Source organism: Sparus aurata, chromosome 21 (genome assembly GCF_900880675.1).
Source record: "Sparus aurata chromosome 21, fSpaAur1.1, whole genome shotgun sequence".
Classification (NCBI taxonomy): Eukaryota; Metazoa; Chordata; class Actinopteri; order Spariformes; family Sparidae; genus Sparus; species Sparus aurata.
Window position 1 is genome coordinate 1,956,450 of NC_044207.1, and position 12,889 is coordinate 1,969,338.

A 12,889-nucleotide genomic window follows, 5' to 3' on the forward strand; every position below is an offset into this window, starting at 1 on the left:
TTTCACCTGAGTCTGTTACCTGCTTGACTTTACCAATGCAGCTGGGGGTTCACTTATAAGTAAGTACACTAATTCCATGTTTCATGTATTTTTGGTGCTACTTAAACAAGTCCTACTAAACAAATACATGCCATCGATGTACAGAAATCTGACATTTCATACATAAAAGCTGGTGATGACAAAATAAGAAAATCATGGTAAAACAACAGAAAAATCTAAACTGATCAAGGGGTTCACTTACTTTAAGCAGCATTGTACATGTTACACAACTGCTAACAGACCCAGTACTTGGACCAGAACTGACTTATTAATCATTGCTGACCTTTTCTATCATTAATTCACTTGTTTGCCATGTTCTTGCTGTTGTTGTGGACATTTCAGTGCCAGTCTGGTCCAGGACTACACAACATTCTGGGTTCAGCTGAACAGCAGCACTCTGAGCCTTGAGAGCAGTGGAAACTCTGCAGCTGGAGTGAGTACTGACTGACTGAATGACTGCTGATGGATCTGCACTTTGATGCTGACATGCCTCTCTCTCTTTTCAGGCCTTTTCCTCCTCAACTCTGATTTTCATCAGTCTGCTGAGTCTGTGTGTCCACTGCTGACAGACACACACAATCATTAATTATGTTCAACATTTTCAAATTACGTTTGACTTCTCCAGGGTTGGAGCGACCAAGCCATGGTTGCTCATCTTCGTGAACAAAAATGTTTCCTCATCAAGACACACACACACACACACACAGACGAGGAGACAACGGCCTGGTTATCTATAGCTTTATTCTCTGTCTATGGCAACTGTAACACTATGCAGAGTAAACAACAAGTTAGAGACACACTGATGATAGGATAGGATGAATGTGTAACAATACAGATAAGTTCACAGAGCGTTGCACTATTCTACATGACTGGACTGTGATTGTGGATTTAACGTGGACTTGATTATACTCCAGATTCAATCGGCCACTGCACAGGGAAATCTTGCCCCTCCATTCACACGTTAACTGCACTGTGCAACAGAAGAAGAATAAAAGTGCTGCACTGAATGATACACAACTGATCTTAATTATGAGCAGTTTTATTTTTGACCACTGATTTTAGTTCTCAACAAAGTAGTGGCAGCTCAGCTTCACCAGGATAAATGAGTTTATCGGGATGATATCTTACAAACAGATGTAAAATGCTGTTGTGTTCTGTGAAGGTACCAGGTGGCATTCTGGCAGGTACCACACTGAGTGAGGATGTTCTGAGTTCATTTAGGTTTTGTGTTCAGTAAACAAGGATCCAAAGAGACTGGGTGATGTGTTGTGACTGATTCAGAAAGATTTTAGAACACAAGCGGCTTACACAGGAACTAATGGTTCATCTTGTGTTTCTGCTACTCACCAGATTCCTTCTTTTTAAGAGGAATGCTGATGTGTCATGCACCTTCAAACCTTTTCATATCTAACATCTTGAGCTCTGAGGCAGCCAAGGGGCATCAGCAGAGATCTAAAGCATGGTTACACACCAGAGGAAACAGACCCTGTGTAAACACCAACACAAGCTCATGCACAAAACAGTTTGTTTTGTTAACATTAATACACACTTAAATTATAGAAATACTGAAGTACTCATAAGGCTTGTGGGGAAAAATATGGTGAAATGGGAAACAGCTGGAAGACTGTGTATTTGTATCAAGGCATTAAGTGGGGGTGCAGCACTGTGTGCTGTATGGGACAGACTTACATCGTACTGCTGTTACTGCATGTATAGGTGGTGACACTAGGTCACTCGTTTTGGAGAGGTTACATGAGGACAGGTTGGGAGGTAGGACTTCAGGTGTGCACACAGTGGCAGGTTGTTGGAGTTCAATATAAAAGACTTGTTTTAAAATAAAGTCACCAAAAACCATTGTTCTGCCCGTTTTAGTTAGACTGCTGGCTGGAGAAGGGCTGTGGGCAGTTTCAATTAAATCACTGAAAATATGAGAGTAAATGTATCATTGTTTCTGACAAATGCAAACAAAAAAACAATCGCTCAATTCCACTTAAAACCACCAGAACATCACCGGTACCATCTACAGAGCATCAGAGACATCAGACAAGTGAGACGTCTGCTCAAGCACCAAGTGTTCTTCATATTAATTACTTGTGTGACACACATGTTTGAGAATGAACACTGAACAAGACTGACAGCAAGCTCAGGAGTTCTTACTAGTTTAAATGAATTGCTCACATTTATATCTCATGGAAAATGTAGAGCTGGGCAATATTTCGTTATCAAAACTACATATGGTCTTAACTTTTGGATATGGTTACATGGTGATATGACATCAGTGTTTTCATTTCCTGGTTTTAAAGGCTCATTACAGCAATTAACAATCAATGAAAGTACCAACAGTCAGCCTAAAACATTGTCACTATGGATATCTAGTTTTTTGGATCAAAAATACTGTGATATGTGATTTTGTTGTCCAGTCTGAACATTTATGAAGACCTTTAGTTTATTGATATAGCCTAAAAACACTGCGCTATTATTTTAAGGCCATACGTCCCGGTCTGAAACAGTTCAACTCTGAAGTTTCTACATGAACTAAGATGGTTCATCACAATTAACATTTATCATGTTAAATGAACTTTTACCAAGTTGTTGCAGAAGCCCACTGGGAGAGCTTGTAACGGACTCTCCCAGTGGGCGAGTGGGTAGAAACACACAGAGTGGTGAGCTGGGCAGGTAGAGTGGCGCAGGTAGAGTTGGGCATGTAGAGGTGGGCAGGTAGGCAAGGCAAATTTCAAACAGATCACTGTGACCTGACAAAAGGGAAATGGTGGTGCTGTAATCCTGTCATGTACCTATTGTATGCAATATGAAGCAGATGTAGCTGCCAAACCAATTTATATTACTGTGACAGCTCATTGAAGGCAGACTGTGGGAAGTGATGTGTGGTTCTTCTCCAAGTCCAACAATTCTCCCTCAGTATGTAGAACAGTCTCACATCAGAGAGACGGGCTGATGCTCATTTAGAGGTCAAAGAGGACCTCCAGCACAGTGGACAGAGACCAGGCCTGGGTCTCACAGCTGAACGGGCAGTACTGGCCATTCTCATTGGTCAGCTCTGGCAGACCCTTCCATGGAGACCTGAGAAGCAGTGAAATGAAATGATTCAGCTCACCTTTTACCATTTAGAGAAACACATTCAGAATGAGTGAAACACATAAATGGAGACATTCATGTACTGTGATCGTTTTTCATCATACATATTTCAATGTTTAATAAAAAAAGAACTATCACCTGTTATTACATTTTACAATGATATGAGACAAAAAGAAGGAACAGCAGGAGTTGTGTCCCATTGTTGCTGTACTAGTTTGAAAATGTTTAGGATCATACTGCAGCTGTGCAACCGAGTGCAGCAGGTGGATAAACAGATGACAGTCATACCTTTCCAGGTGGGTGTAATGTCGGGACAAAACATTTTTCACCAGGGTGACAGTTGTGTTGTAGGTTTCTCCTCCCAGCTTCTTGGCAAAGTAGAGTTTAGCACGCAGGAAGTATCCAACTGGCCACAGCCACTCCTACTCACACACAGGCATACATAGAAACATATACTGACACTTAGTTACTTATATTAAAATCTGAGTTTTCATAACAGCCGTATGCCCTAGGACCCCCTCGCTGGCCACTCAATCTCCTTGTGTAAAGCCCTGTTAATATGCTGCTGCAAATAACAGGAAACACCATTTGAATCCCAAGTTGATTTACATGCTGGGGAAAAACTTCTTCAGAGATATAAATTCAAGTAAGGACAACTTCTTTATTATTCCACTTGACTGAGCTCAGGGTCACTGGGTCAGCAAGTGAACTAAACATTAAAACACACTGTTATAAACAACCTAAATGATCCATGATAAACATGTCAAACCATCTTTTATCCATGCATCTGAAGCATGGAACATTTGAAAAGCTACCTATACTGTGTATTACAGAAGAGGGTTAGGACCACAGCGAAAAAGTCTTTGTGTTTAAGTTGTGCCATTTACCTTTCCAGACAAAAAATAAAAATTAATTAATATAGCCGCAAGCGGCAATCCGCGGGTTCTAACCCCTTTTGCCCAAAAATGGCCACCCTGACCCTCCTCCCCACGTAGACGATGACATCGGCCGCTGTGTTCCTCAAAGATCTGTGCAACACATAGCCATGATAAGCCCAAGATTTCTCCAAATTGGGTTTTCAGCTACATGCTAATGGCATTTATAGCGCCCCCTAAGGGTTATTTTCGGTAATTTTCACCTATTTAGCATACCCAAATGGAAAAGCTTATTATAAAATAACTACAAGTCCTAGACGGATGTATGATACTTCATTTGAAAGCAACCCCTAGTTTCTGAAAATGGGCTTATTTAGCATGTACCATACACACAACCTAAATGACATCAGTTCAAACATGGCTCTAAAACATTTTTTTTTGTCTTCGAAAATAATAAGTCATATTTGAATAACAATAACTATGATGTGCTTTATGTAAGGCATATGGCAATATACCACATACCTTCTACATCTTGTCAACTACACCTGGATAAAATTTTAGACTTCTAGGCCTAACCTTATGGGAGTTATGGAGTTTTTAGTTTGTGGTGTCACTGGCGTCCACGAACCTCTCCAAAACGTCTCCAAATGGCCAAATTGTGCCAAATGCTTTTACTCACTTCTGTGACACTGGAAACATTACTGAAGCATTTTGGTGACTATAACACCTTTCTCCATGATTCAAAACATCATTTTTTAACACATTCATTTGATGGGTGGTTGGAGGGGTTTCCACACGCTTCTAGGTGGCCATATTGAGATATTGTCATGTGACAAGACACTAAAGAATAGTAACCATTATACAAAAATGACAGACTAAACTGAACTGAATTTCAAACAAGGATTTTATTATCTTTAAATATACTATTACTGTATGTACAACTGTGCCAATATCATCAAAATATGAACAATGAATGAACTATATACAAAAAAATATAGAGTATGAACTAAATATGAACAATATACAAAAACTCTAAAATGTGTATAAAAGCAATAAGTAGTGGAAATGTATAAGAAAACTTGTCTACAAAAATGACGTATATACAACTGTACTGTAAATATAAACATAAAAAGTGCGCTGTGATGCGCAGTGGACATTTTGGGCCATTCTACATTCCATTTTGTGTGTGCCACTCATTGAAACAGTCCCTTGTGGCAACAAAACACAAGGGAACATCACACGTTGAACAGCCAACTGGTGTCTTTTTGTGGCAGAGTGTGCAGAGCCGTCTGCCGACACTGCCTGCATCCCACTTAGCCACATTTTGTCCCTCTGTGAAATAATGCAGCTTGTGGGATGCTGCTGGGTTTGGGGGTCCAGTGATACATGAGGTGGATGGCTGGGATGTTGATGCGGGTCCTTGGTCCGCAAGCTCCTCAATAATTGCCTGACGAAACTCTTTCTGCGTCACTGACCCCCTCTGACACTGGTGGATGCTGAAGCGGATCGTTGGCGCTTGTGACGACCACCTTCAGCAGGAGAGAGGGTTGGGCGTCTGACTGTCTCACTTTGAGGCTCCCAATCCACATCACTGTCTTCAGACTGTGACCTACAAAACACAATGCAATGCACAAATGTTACCAAATATAATGAAAAAATAAATAAAAGCAATTCAATGGGGTGTTATTTACATAGGAAACAAATAAACACAGATATATGATATTACATATTACACAAAAACATCAGGAAAATAACTGTACATAAACAGAATAATTGAATTGGGGGAATATTCCCAGTGTCTGCTCAGTGAAAAAGATCTAGTTCAAATTTGCAGGGATCGTACAAATTTTTCAAGGTCAAATTCAAGCACTTTCCAAGCACTTTTAAGGGTAATTTACAAAATTTTTTCCAGCACCTTATCGCTGGGGTAAAATACATATCTACAGGAATATATATAGGCTACTCATGATTATTTTTTTCACTTTTTATCACAATTATGTACATTGCATTATGCTGTAAACATCTAAAATGATGTTTCATGATAGCAAGAACACAAAGTTTTATCCAAAAAAAGGGAATCCACTTGGCGTTCTTTAGGTACACTTGCCCCGGGACAAAGAAAGACCTGAGAGCACCTTGTACTTTTTTTTTTTGACATAAACTTTTATAAGCTTTTCGCTCATTCATCAAAGTTTATTAATATTGAACGTGTCATCAGTCCAAATTGCATCAAATTCACCTTCTCGTCATCCCATCCTGCATGTGTGATGATACAAACAGACTGATTTTATTTCTCCTTGTAATAAGAAAACTATCCAGTCTGATCCCAATGTTGCCAAGACACAGAGTTATAATTTCAAGCACTTTCAAGCACTTAAACTAAAATCCAAGCACTTTTCAGACCTTGAAAACACAACATTGAAATTCAAGCACTTTCAAGGATTTGAAGCACCCGTACGAACCCTGAATTTGCTTACAAGCTTGATGAAAAAAATCTGAATAAAAGGGAATTAGAGGCTCAAAATGAATGACATTATAGAATAGAATTACAAGGATTACATAACTTTAGTTGAGTAGCTAGCTAGCTAGCTAGGCTTAGCTAGGCTAATTAGGCCCTGGGGCGCTTACCATTTAGCATCATTTATGAAATGCTAATGTATACTGTACTGTTCACTGTATGCATAAAACCCCCCCACCCACTAACTTTCAATAAATTTCACTCTTGGCAAAATAAATAAATCAAACATCATCAAAGATAACGTTACTCACCGATCTAAGATGTCGTCGAGTCGCTGAGCAAACATCTCTCTCTCAGAGTCGTGCTCACTATCTTCACTTTCATCAGATGATGCCATGATCAATTCCAGGTCTTCTTCTCGCACATATTTAGTTTTCTTTGTGGCTTTCGCCATTGTAAACTCTGAAAATTGCCGTACAAAAAAATTTAAATGTCCGATGCGTCCCTTTACCGTGCGTCTGCTGCGTCAAGTGAGCCCACTAGTCGCTAGACGCAGCAGTACCCCTCGGCTCATACATAACTGACCTGGGCACGCCTACCCTCGTTGGAAAGGTAAAATAATTGGCTAGAAGCCTGAGTGATTGACATGTCGATAGCCAATACACTATCCCTATACTAAGGCAGCAAAAAACAGTAAACAAAGTCTATTGGTCCTTCAAACAGGCAGCGCTCGATCTACTTCCCAGCTGTGCTGGGGTGAAAACTGAACAGAAAAAGATGGGGACACTTTTATTTTGTAGCCAGCGATTTCAGTGATGAAAACAAGCATACCCAACAACACCATACACGAACTAGAAAACATTCCGATTGCGGCCGGGAAAGTATGGATTCTATTTGCCGAACAAAGTTGGTAGACGGTAAACAAATGGACTTTATAGGACGATATTCACAAGCTGGAACAATTTTATGAAAAACCATTTTGATGCTTTTGATCAGTGGATTCTTACGGACAACTGGAATATAAATAATTGAGGAATGGACACATATTACGGCTTTATGGCCGCGTCAAAGGTAGGGAGTCGCCGTGTGTTTCTTGTGTCTCACGTTTACCATGCTGGTAAATATCAATGATTTATGGTTTGGTGCTCATGATTTTTGCAAAATCAACTGGATGAATGAACTGCGGAGATTCTACCCTTTCTAACGACTTATAGTATGTCCGTATTGATGAAAGTTGACGGGGGATACGTCACTGCGCAGTGTAGACATACAGTCATTTATCTGAAATCGCCCGTCGGCGGGCGGGTGGGTGCGGAGAGGTTAAGCAGACACCCAGTACAGTTGTGAACCTACCCACCAAGTTTTGTGATGATGGCAAAGGGTGTGGGAGTTATGGCCAATCATTTCTAAGCCCCGCCCATTGCGAAAAGACATTGGTCCGTTGCGGCCATGTTTTTTTACCATTCTGGCTCATTTATAGTGGAAATGTGTCTTTTCATCCCCGAAGCCGTATACCAAATTTGGTGTTGATAGAGTCAATCTTTCAAAAGTTCTATTCATTTTACGGTTTTTAACGTTATGCAAATTAGCAAAAAATCAGTAATAGCGGCTTTCGTGGTGCAAGAGACTTTTTTGTGAAAATTTCAAGTCCATAGCACTTATGGCTTTGCGGGGAAAGCCTCTCGAAGTTCACACCCTATGTTATAGCGCCCCCATCTGACGGATTGGGATCAAATTTTTGGAGCAGCATTTGGACTTCATTTATACTCAGCGTACCAAGTTTTGTGTCTCTGGGTCCTTCCAGCTCACCATAAATTAATAAAACGCAAACGATGATGGTTAATGACGAATAGGCCACACCCACTTTCACCTATCAACATGGCACTCAAGATATTAGTTAATACTCGCCCCTAGAGCATGCGTACCAAATTTGGTGAAATTCCGTGTGATGGTCTTTGAGATACGCATGTGTAGCATTTATAGCGCCCCCTATAGGTTGAGCTCAACATGCTTTGGTAGGCACATACAGTTGTCAGTACAGTTGTGAACCTACCCACCAAGTTTTGTGATGATAGGGCAAAGGATGTGGGAATTATGGCCAATCATTTTTAAGCCCCGCCCATTGTGAAAATACATTGGTCCGTGGCGGCCATGTTTTTTGACCAATCTGGCTCATTTATAGTTGAAATGTGTCTTGTCATCCCCTGAAGCTGGTGTCGATAGAGTCAATCTTTCAAAAGTTCTATTCATTTTACTGTTTTTCACATTATGCAAATTAGCACAAAATCTAGGTAGGTGGAGCTTCATGGTCCATAGGCTTTTTTGTAGAGCACATGGAGCTGGACTTATGTGTCAAATTTCAAGTCAATCAGACTTACGGTGTGAGGGGCGTGGCCTTCCCAAAAACGCATTTTCAAGCCTTAATTACAGCACCACCATCTGGCTGCCTGGGCTCATATTTTAATAAAAGTTGATGCACATCATTTCCAACCATTGGGCCAAGTTTCAAGTTTCTGGCCCATTCCAGCTTATGGGAATTTGAGCACAAGCGGCAGACAACAAATAATAATAAACCGGCACAATTTTACACAAATATATTTTGGTTCTCGACCGGAAAAAGGTGGCCTGCTCCCTCCAGGTGGGAGGAGAGTTCCTGCCTCAAGTGGAGGAGTTTAAGTATCTTGGGGTCTTGTTCACGAGTGAGGGAAGGATGGAGCGTGAGATTGACAGACGGATCGGTGCAGCGGCCGCAGTAATGCGGTCTTTGTATCGGTCCGTCGTGGTGAAGAGAGAGCTGAGCCGAAAGGCGAAGCTCTCGATTTACCAGTCAATCTACGTTCCGACCCTCACCTATGGCCATGAACTTTGGGTCATGACCGAAAGAATAAGATCCCGGATACAAGCGGCCGAAATGAGTTTCCTCCGCAGGGTGGCAGGGCGCTCCCTTAGAGATAGGGTGAAGAGCTCTGTCACCCGGGAGGAGCTCAGAGTAGAGCCGCTGCTCCTCCACATCGCGAGGAGCCAGCTGAGGTGGCTCGGGCATCTGTTTCGGATGCCCCCGGGACGCCTCCCTCGGGAGGTGTTCCTGGCATGTCCCTCCGGGAGGAGACCCCAAGGAAGACCCAGGACACGCTGGTGTGACTATGTCGCCCAGCTGGCCTGGGAACGCCTTGGGGTCCTCCCGGAAGAGCTGGAGGCAGTATCTGGGGAGAAGGAAGTCTGGGTGTCCCTGCTCAGGCAGCTGCCCCCGAGACCCGGCCCCGGATAAGCGGATGAAAATGGATGGATGGATGGATATTTCACAATGGCCATAACCCTCTTATATATATTATATCTGGCTGCTGGTGAGAACATGTTGATTTCAGCAACCTGATCGTGTCTGTCTATCATCTAAAGGGACTTCAGGTGTTTGACAAGCTGATGTGTGTCCCACTCACTGGTCCTTGGTGGTAGTTGAAGCCTTTTGCCAGGTTGTAGTTGTCATTGTCCAGAGCGTTGTCATAGACACCACAGTACACCATGTCACTGAGAGGACAACACAAAGACGATGTCAGTGTGAGTTTAAACATGAAACAATGTGATCATTATATAAAGACACTTCCACTGCTGCTCCTACTAAACTGGTCAGTTTAATGTTGTGAATATACACTGAACAAAAATATAAACAAAACACTTTTGTTTTTGCTCCCATTTTTCATGAGCTGAACTCAAAGATCTAAAACTTTTTCTATATACACAAAAGAAGAAGTTAGTATCTGGTGTTACCACCATTTGCCTCACATCTCCTTCGCATAGAGTTGATCAGGTTGTTGATTGTGGCCTGTTGAATGTTGGTCCACTCCTCTTCAATGGCTGTGCGAAGTTGCTGGATATTGGCAGGAACTGGAACACGCTGTTGTATACGTATCGTATACGTGTCGTATCCAGAGCATCCCAAACATGCTCAATGGGTGACATGTCCGGTGAGTATGCTGGCCATGCAAGAACTGGCCACAATAAAAGGCCACTCTAAAATGTTCAGTTTTATAACACAATGCCACAGATGTCGCAAGTTTTGAGGGAACGTGCAGTTGGCATGCTGACTGCAGGAATGTCCACCAGAGCTGTTGCCCCTGAATTGAATGTTCATTTCTCTACCATAAGCCGTCTCCAAAGGCGTTTCAGACAATTTGGCAGTAAACCCAACCGGCCTCACAACCACAGACCACATGTTGTGAGGCCGGTTGGATGTACACACCAGCCCCTCCACATCCAGCATGTCCCCCTCCAAGATCGTCTGAGACCAGCCACCTGGACAGCTGCTGCAACAATCGGTTTGAATAACCAAAGAATGCCATACAGCGTGTGTGGCGTCGTGTGGATCGAGTGGCCCATGGTGGCGGTGGGGTTATGGTATGGGCAGACGTATGTTATAGACAATGAACACAGATGCATTTTATTCATGGCATTTTGAATGCAGAGATACCGTGACGAGATCCTGAGGCCCATTGTTGTGCTATTCATCCACGACCATCACCTCATGTTGCAGCATAATAATGCACGGCCCCATGTAGCAAGGATCTGTACACAATTCCTGGAAGCTGAAAACATCCCAGTTCTTGCATGGCCAGCATACTCACCGGACATGTCACCCATTGAGCATGTTTGGGATGCTCTGGATACGGCACATATACAATACGTATACGACAGCATATTCTAGTTCCTGCCAATATCCAGCAACTTCGCATAGCCATTGAAGAGGAGTGGACCAACATTCCACAGGCCACAGTCAACAACCTGATCAACTCTATGTGAAAGAGATGTGAGGCAAATGGTGGTCACACCAGATACTGACTGGTTTTCTGACGCCCCCAGACCCCCTGAATAAAGCAAAACAGAGTGGCCTTTTATTGTGGCCAGTCTAAGACACACCTGTTCAATAATCATGCCGTCTAATCAGCATCTTGATATGCCACACCTGTGAGGTGGGATGGATTATGGGTTAGGGTTAGATCTTTGAGTTCAGCTCATGAAAAATGGGAGCAAAGACAAAAGTGTTGCGTTTATATTTTTTTACAGTGTATGTGTGTATATATATATATATATATATATATATATATATATATATACACATATATACATACACACACATACATACATACATACATACATATACATACACATATATATACATACTCGCAGTCAAGTGTCTTCATTCCCAGTGGTCCCAATAGTTTCTTCTCAGCCACCTCCAGAGCCTTCCAGGCTCTCTCCACTGTAAACAGTTCTGGAGCCTTTAAATACAGACATCTTCATGTCAAGCAGCCACTCACAACTCTAGTCATTCACACACTCAACACGCTTCAGACCAAAGAGTCAATAAAGCAACACACAGTTAGAGCTGATGGAGACATCACTCTGCTTACCACCACCATGGCAATAGTGAAGTTGGGTCTCAGCTGGTAGTCACACCAGGGACTGGAGGCTCCATAGCTGTCCTTGTAGATGCCTCTTTTATGCACCAGATCAGGGTGTTTCTCATTGGGGTCATTTGGGGAACCAGAAACCCAAAATGCTGCTTCAAATGACTGCTGGAGCTGCTGGTTCCACTGGGAGTAAGAGATGAACACTTCTTTACCTGGAACACAAAGGAAATGCTTTACTGATTACGGATGGCTGATATTTATCCAACAGAGAATTAGGTAAAACCTCAGTGTTTCTGTGTGTGTGTGTGTGTGTGTGTTTGTAATACCATCTCTGTGTACTTTAGCTCCATCATAAGGGAACAGTCCTTTGGCATGGAGCTCCACCACCCAGCGAACAGCCGACTTACTGAGACCAACTATCTCCACTGCAGCGCCATCTCTGAACAGAGAAAATGATAATGAACACAAGTTAGTAGAGAGGCACCGATTGATTGGCCAGTGACTAGCATCAGATGCTTTTCAGCAAGACTGGCCAAGATCAGTGAGCTGCACAGATATATCTGACACTGTGCCGGACAAATTTGTGCTTTTATGTATATGGGGTTTTTACTGTGAACCAAACTATGACACCTACATCAATGTTTGAATCAAACCTGTGCGCCCTTTCACCCCTAGCTGTTACCTTTCAAACAGATGTGAGGGACTGTGTGTGTGTGTGTGTGTGTGTGTGTATGTTTTACCTTGGAGTAGCAGGCATGCCTTTGTTCCTCGCTCTCTCACTCTCTCCCATCTTGTCCATCCACGTGCCGCAGTTAAAGCGGTTTCCTCCAGTCACAAACCCTGTGGCTGGATCCACCTTAGCAGCCACGTTGAAGCCTGTGATGGAGTAGAAGAGCTCAGAAACAACAAAAGAAGTTCTGAAAGCTGCTGCTGTAAATGGATCTACTATTCATGATTCCTTGACATCAAGGCAACTCCATTATCAACTTATAATAATGTAATATGTTTAGTTTTAA

General features: G+C 42.4%; 2 protein-coding genes and 1 long non-coding RNA gene across 4 annotated transcripts in view; 1 reads left to right on the forward strand and 2 right to left on the reverse strand.

The window, feature by feature from the left end:
- Window positions 1-765, forward strand: part of LOC115572887 (putative ferric-chelate reductase 1) — a 51,478-nt gene extending 50,713 nt beyond the window's left edge. The window contains exons 6-7 of the mRNA XM_030403367.1: window positions 382-472; window positions 546-765. Coding sequence (XP_030259227.1) covers window positions 382-472; window positions 546-605 — 151 coding nt within the window. The 3' untranslated portion in view covers window positions 606-765. The remainder of the gene's footprint in view (window positions 1-381; window positions 473-545) is intronic.
- Window positions 761-12,889, reverse strand: part of agla (amylo-alpha-1, 6-glucosidase, 4-alpha-glucanotransferase a) — a 125,166-nt gene continuing 113,037 nt past the window's right edge. For both annotated transcript variants that reach the window (XM_030403344.1, XM_030403345.1), the window contains exons 29-35: window positions 12,614-12,749; window positions 12,200-12,312; window positions 11,874-12,085; window positions 11,644-11,741; window positions 9,906-9,993; window positions 3,424-3,557; window positions 761-3,120 (exon numbers count right to left, since the gene is read on the reverse strand). In XM_030403344.1, coding sequence (XP_030259204.1) covers window positions 3,003-3,120; window positions 3,424-3,557; window positions 9,906-9,993; window positions 11,644-11,741; window positions 11,874-12,085; window positions 12,200-12,312; window positions 12,614-12,749 — 899 coding nt within the window. In that variant the 3' untranslated portion in view covers window positions 761-3,002. The remainder of the gene's footprint in view (window positions 3,121-3,423; window positions 3,558-9,905; window positions 9,994-11,643; window positions 11,742-11,873; window positions 12,086-12,199; window positions 12,313-12,613; window positions 12,750-12,889) is intronic.
- Window positions 4,897-9,110, reverse strand: LOC115572892 (uncharacterized). Its single transcript, XR_003982178.1, has 2 exons — window positions 6,780-9,110; window positions 4,897-5,619 (listed from the first exon to the last, which is right to left on the reverse strand). It is a non-coding gene; the product is annotated as an uncharacterized LOC115572892 (long non-coding RNA).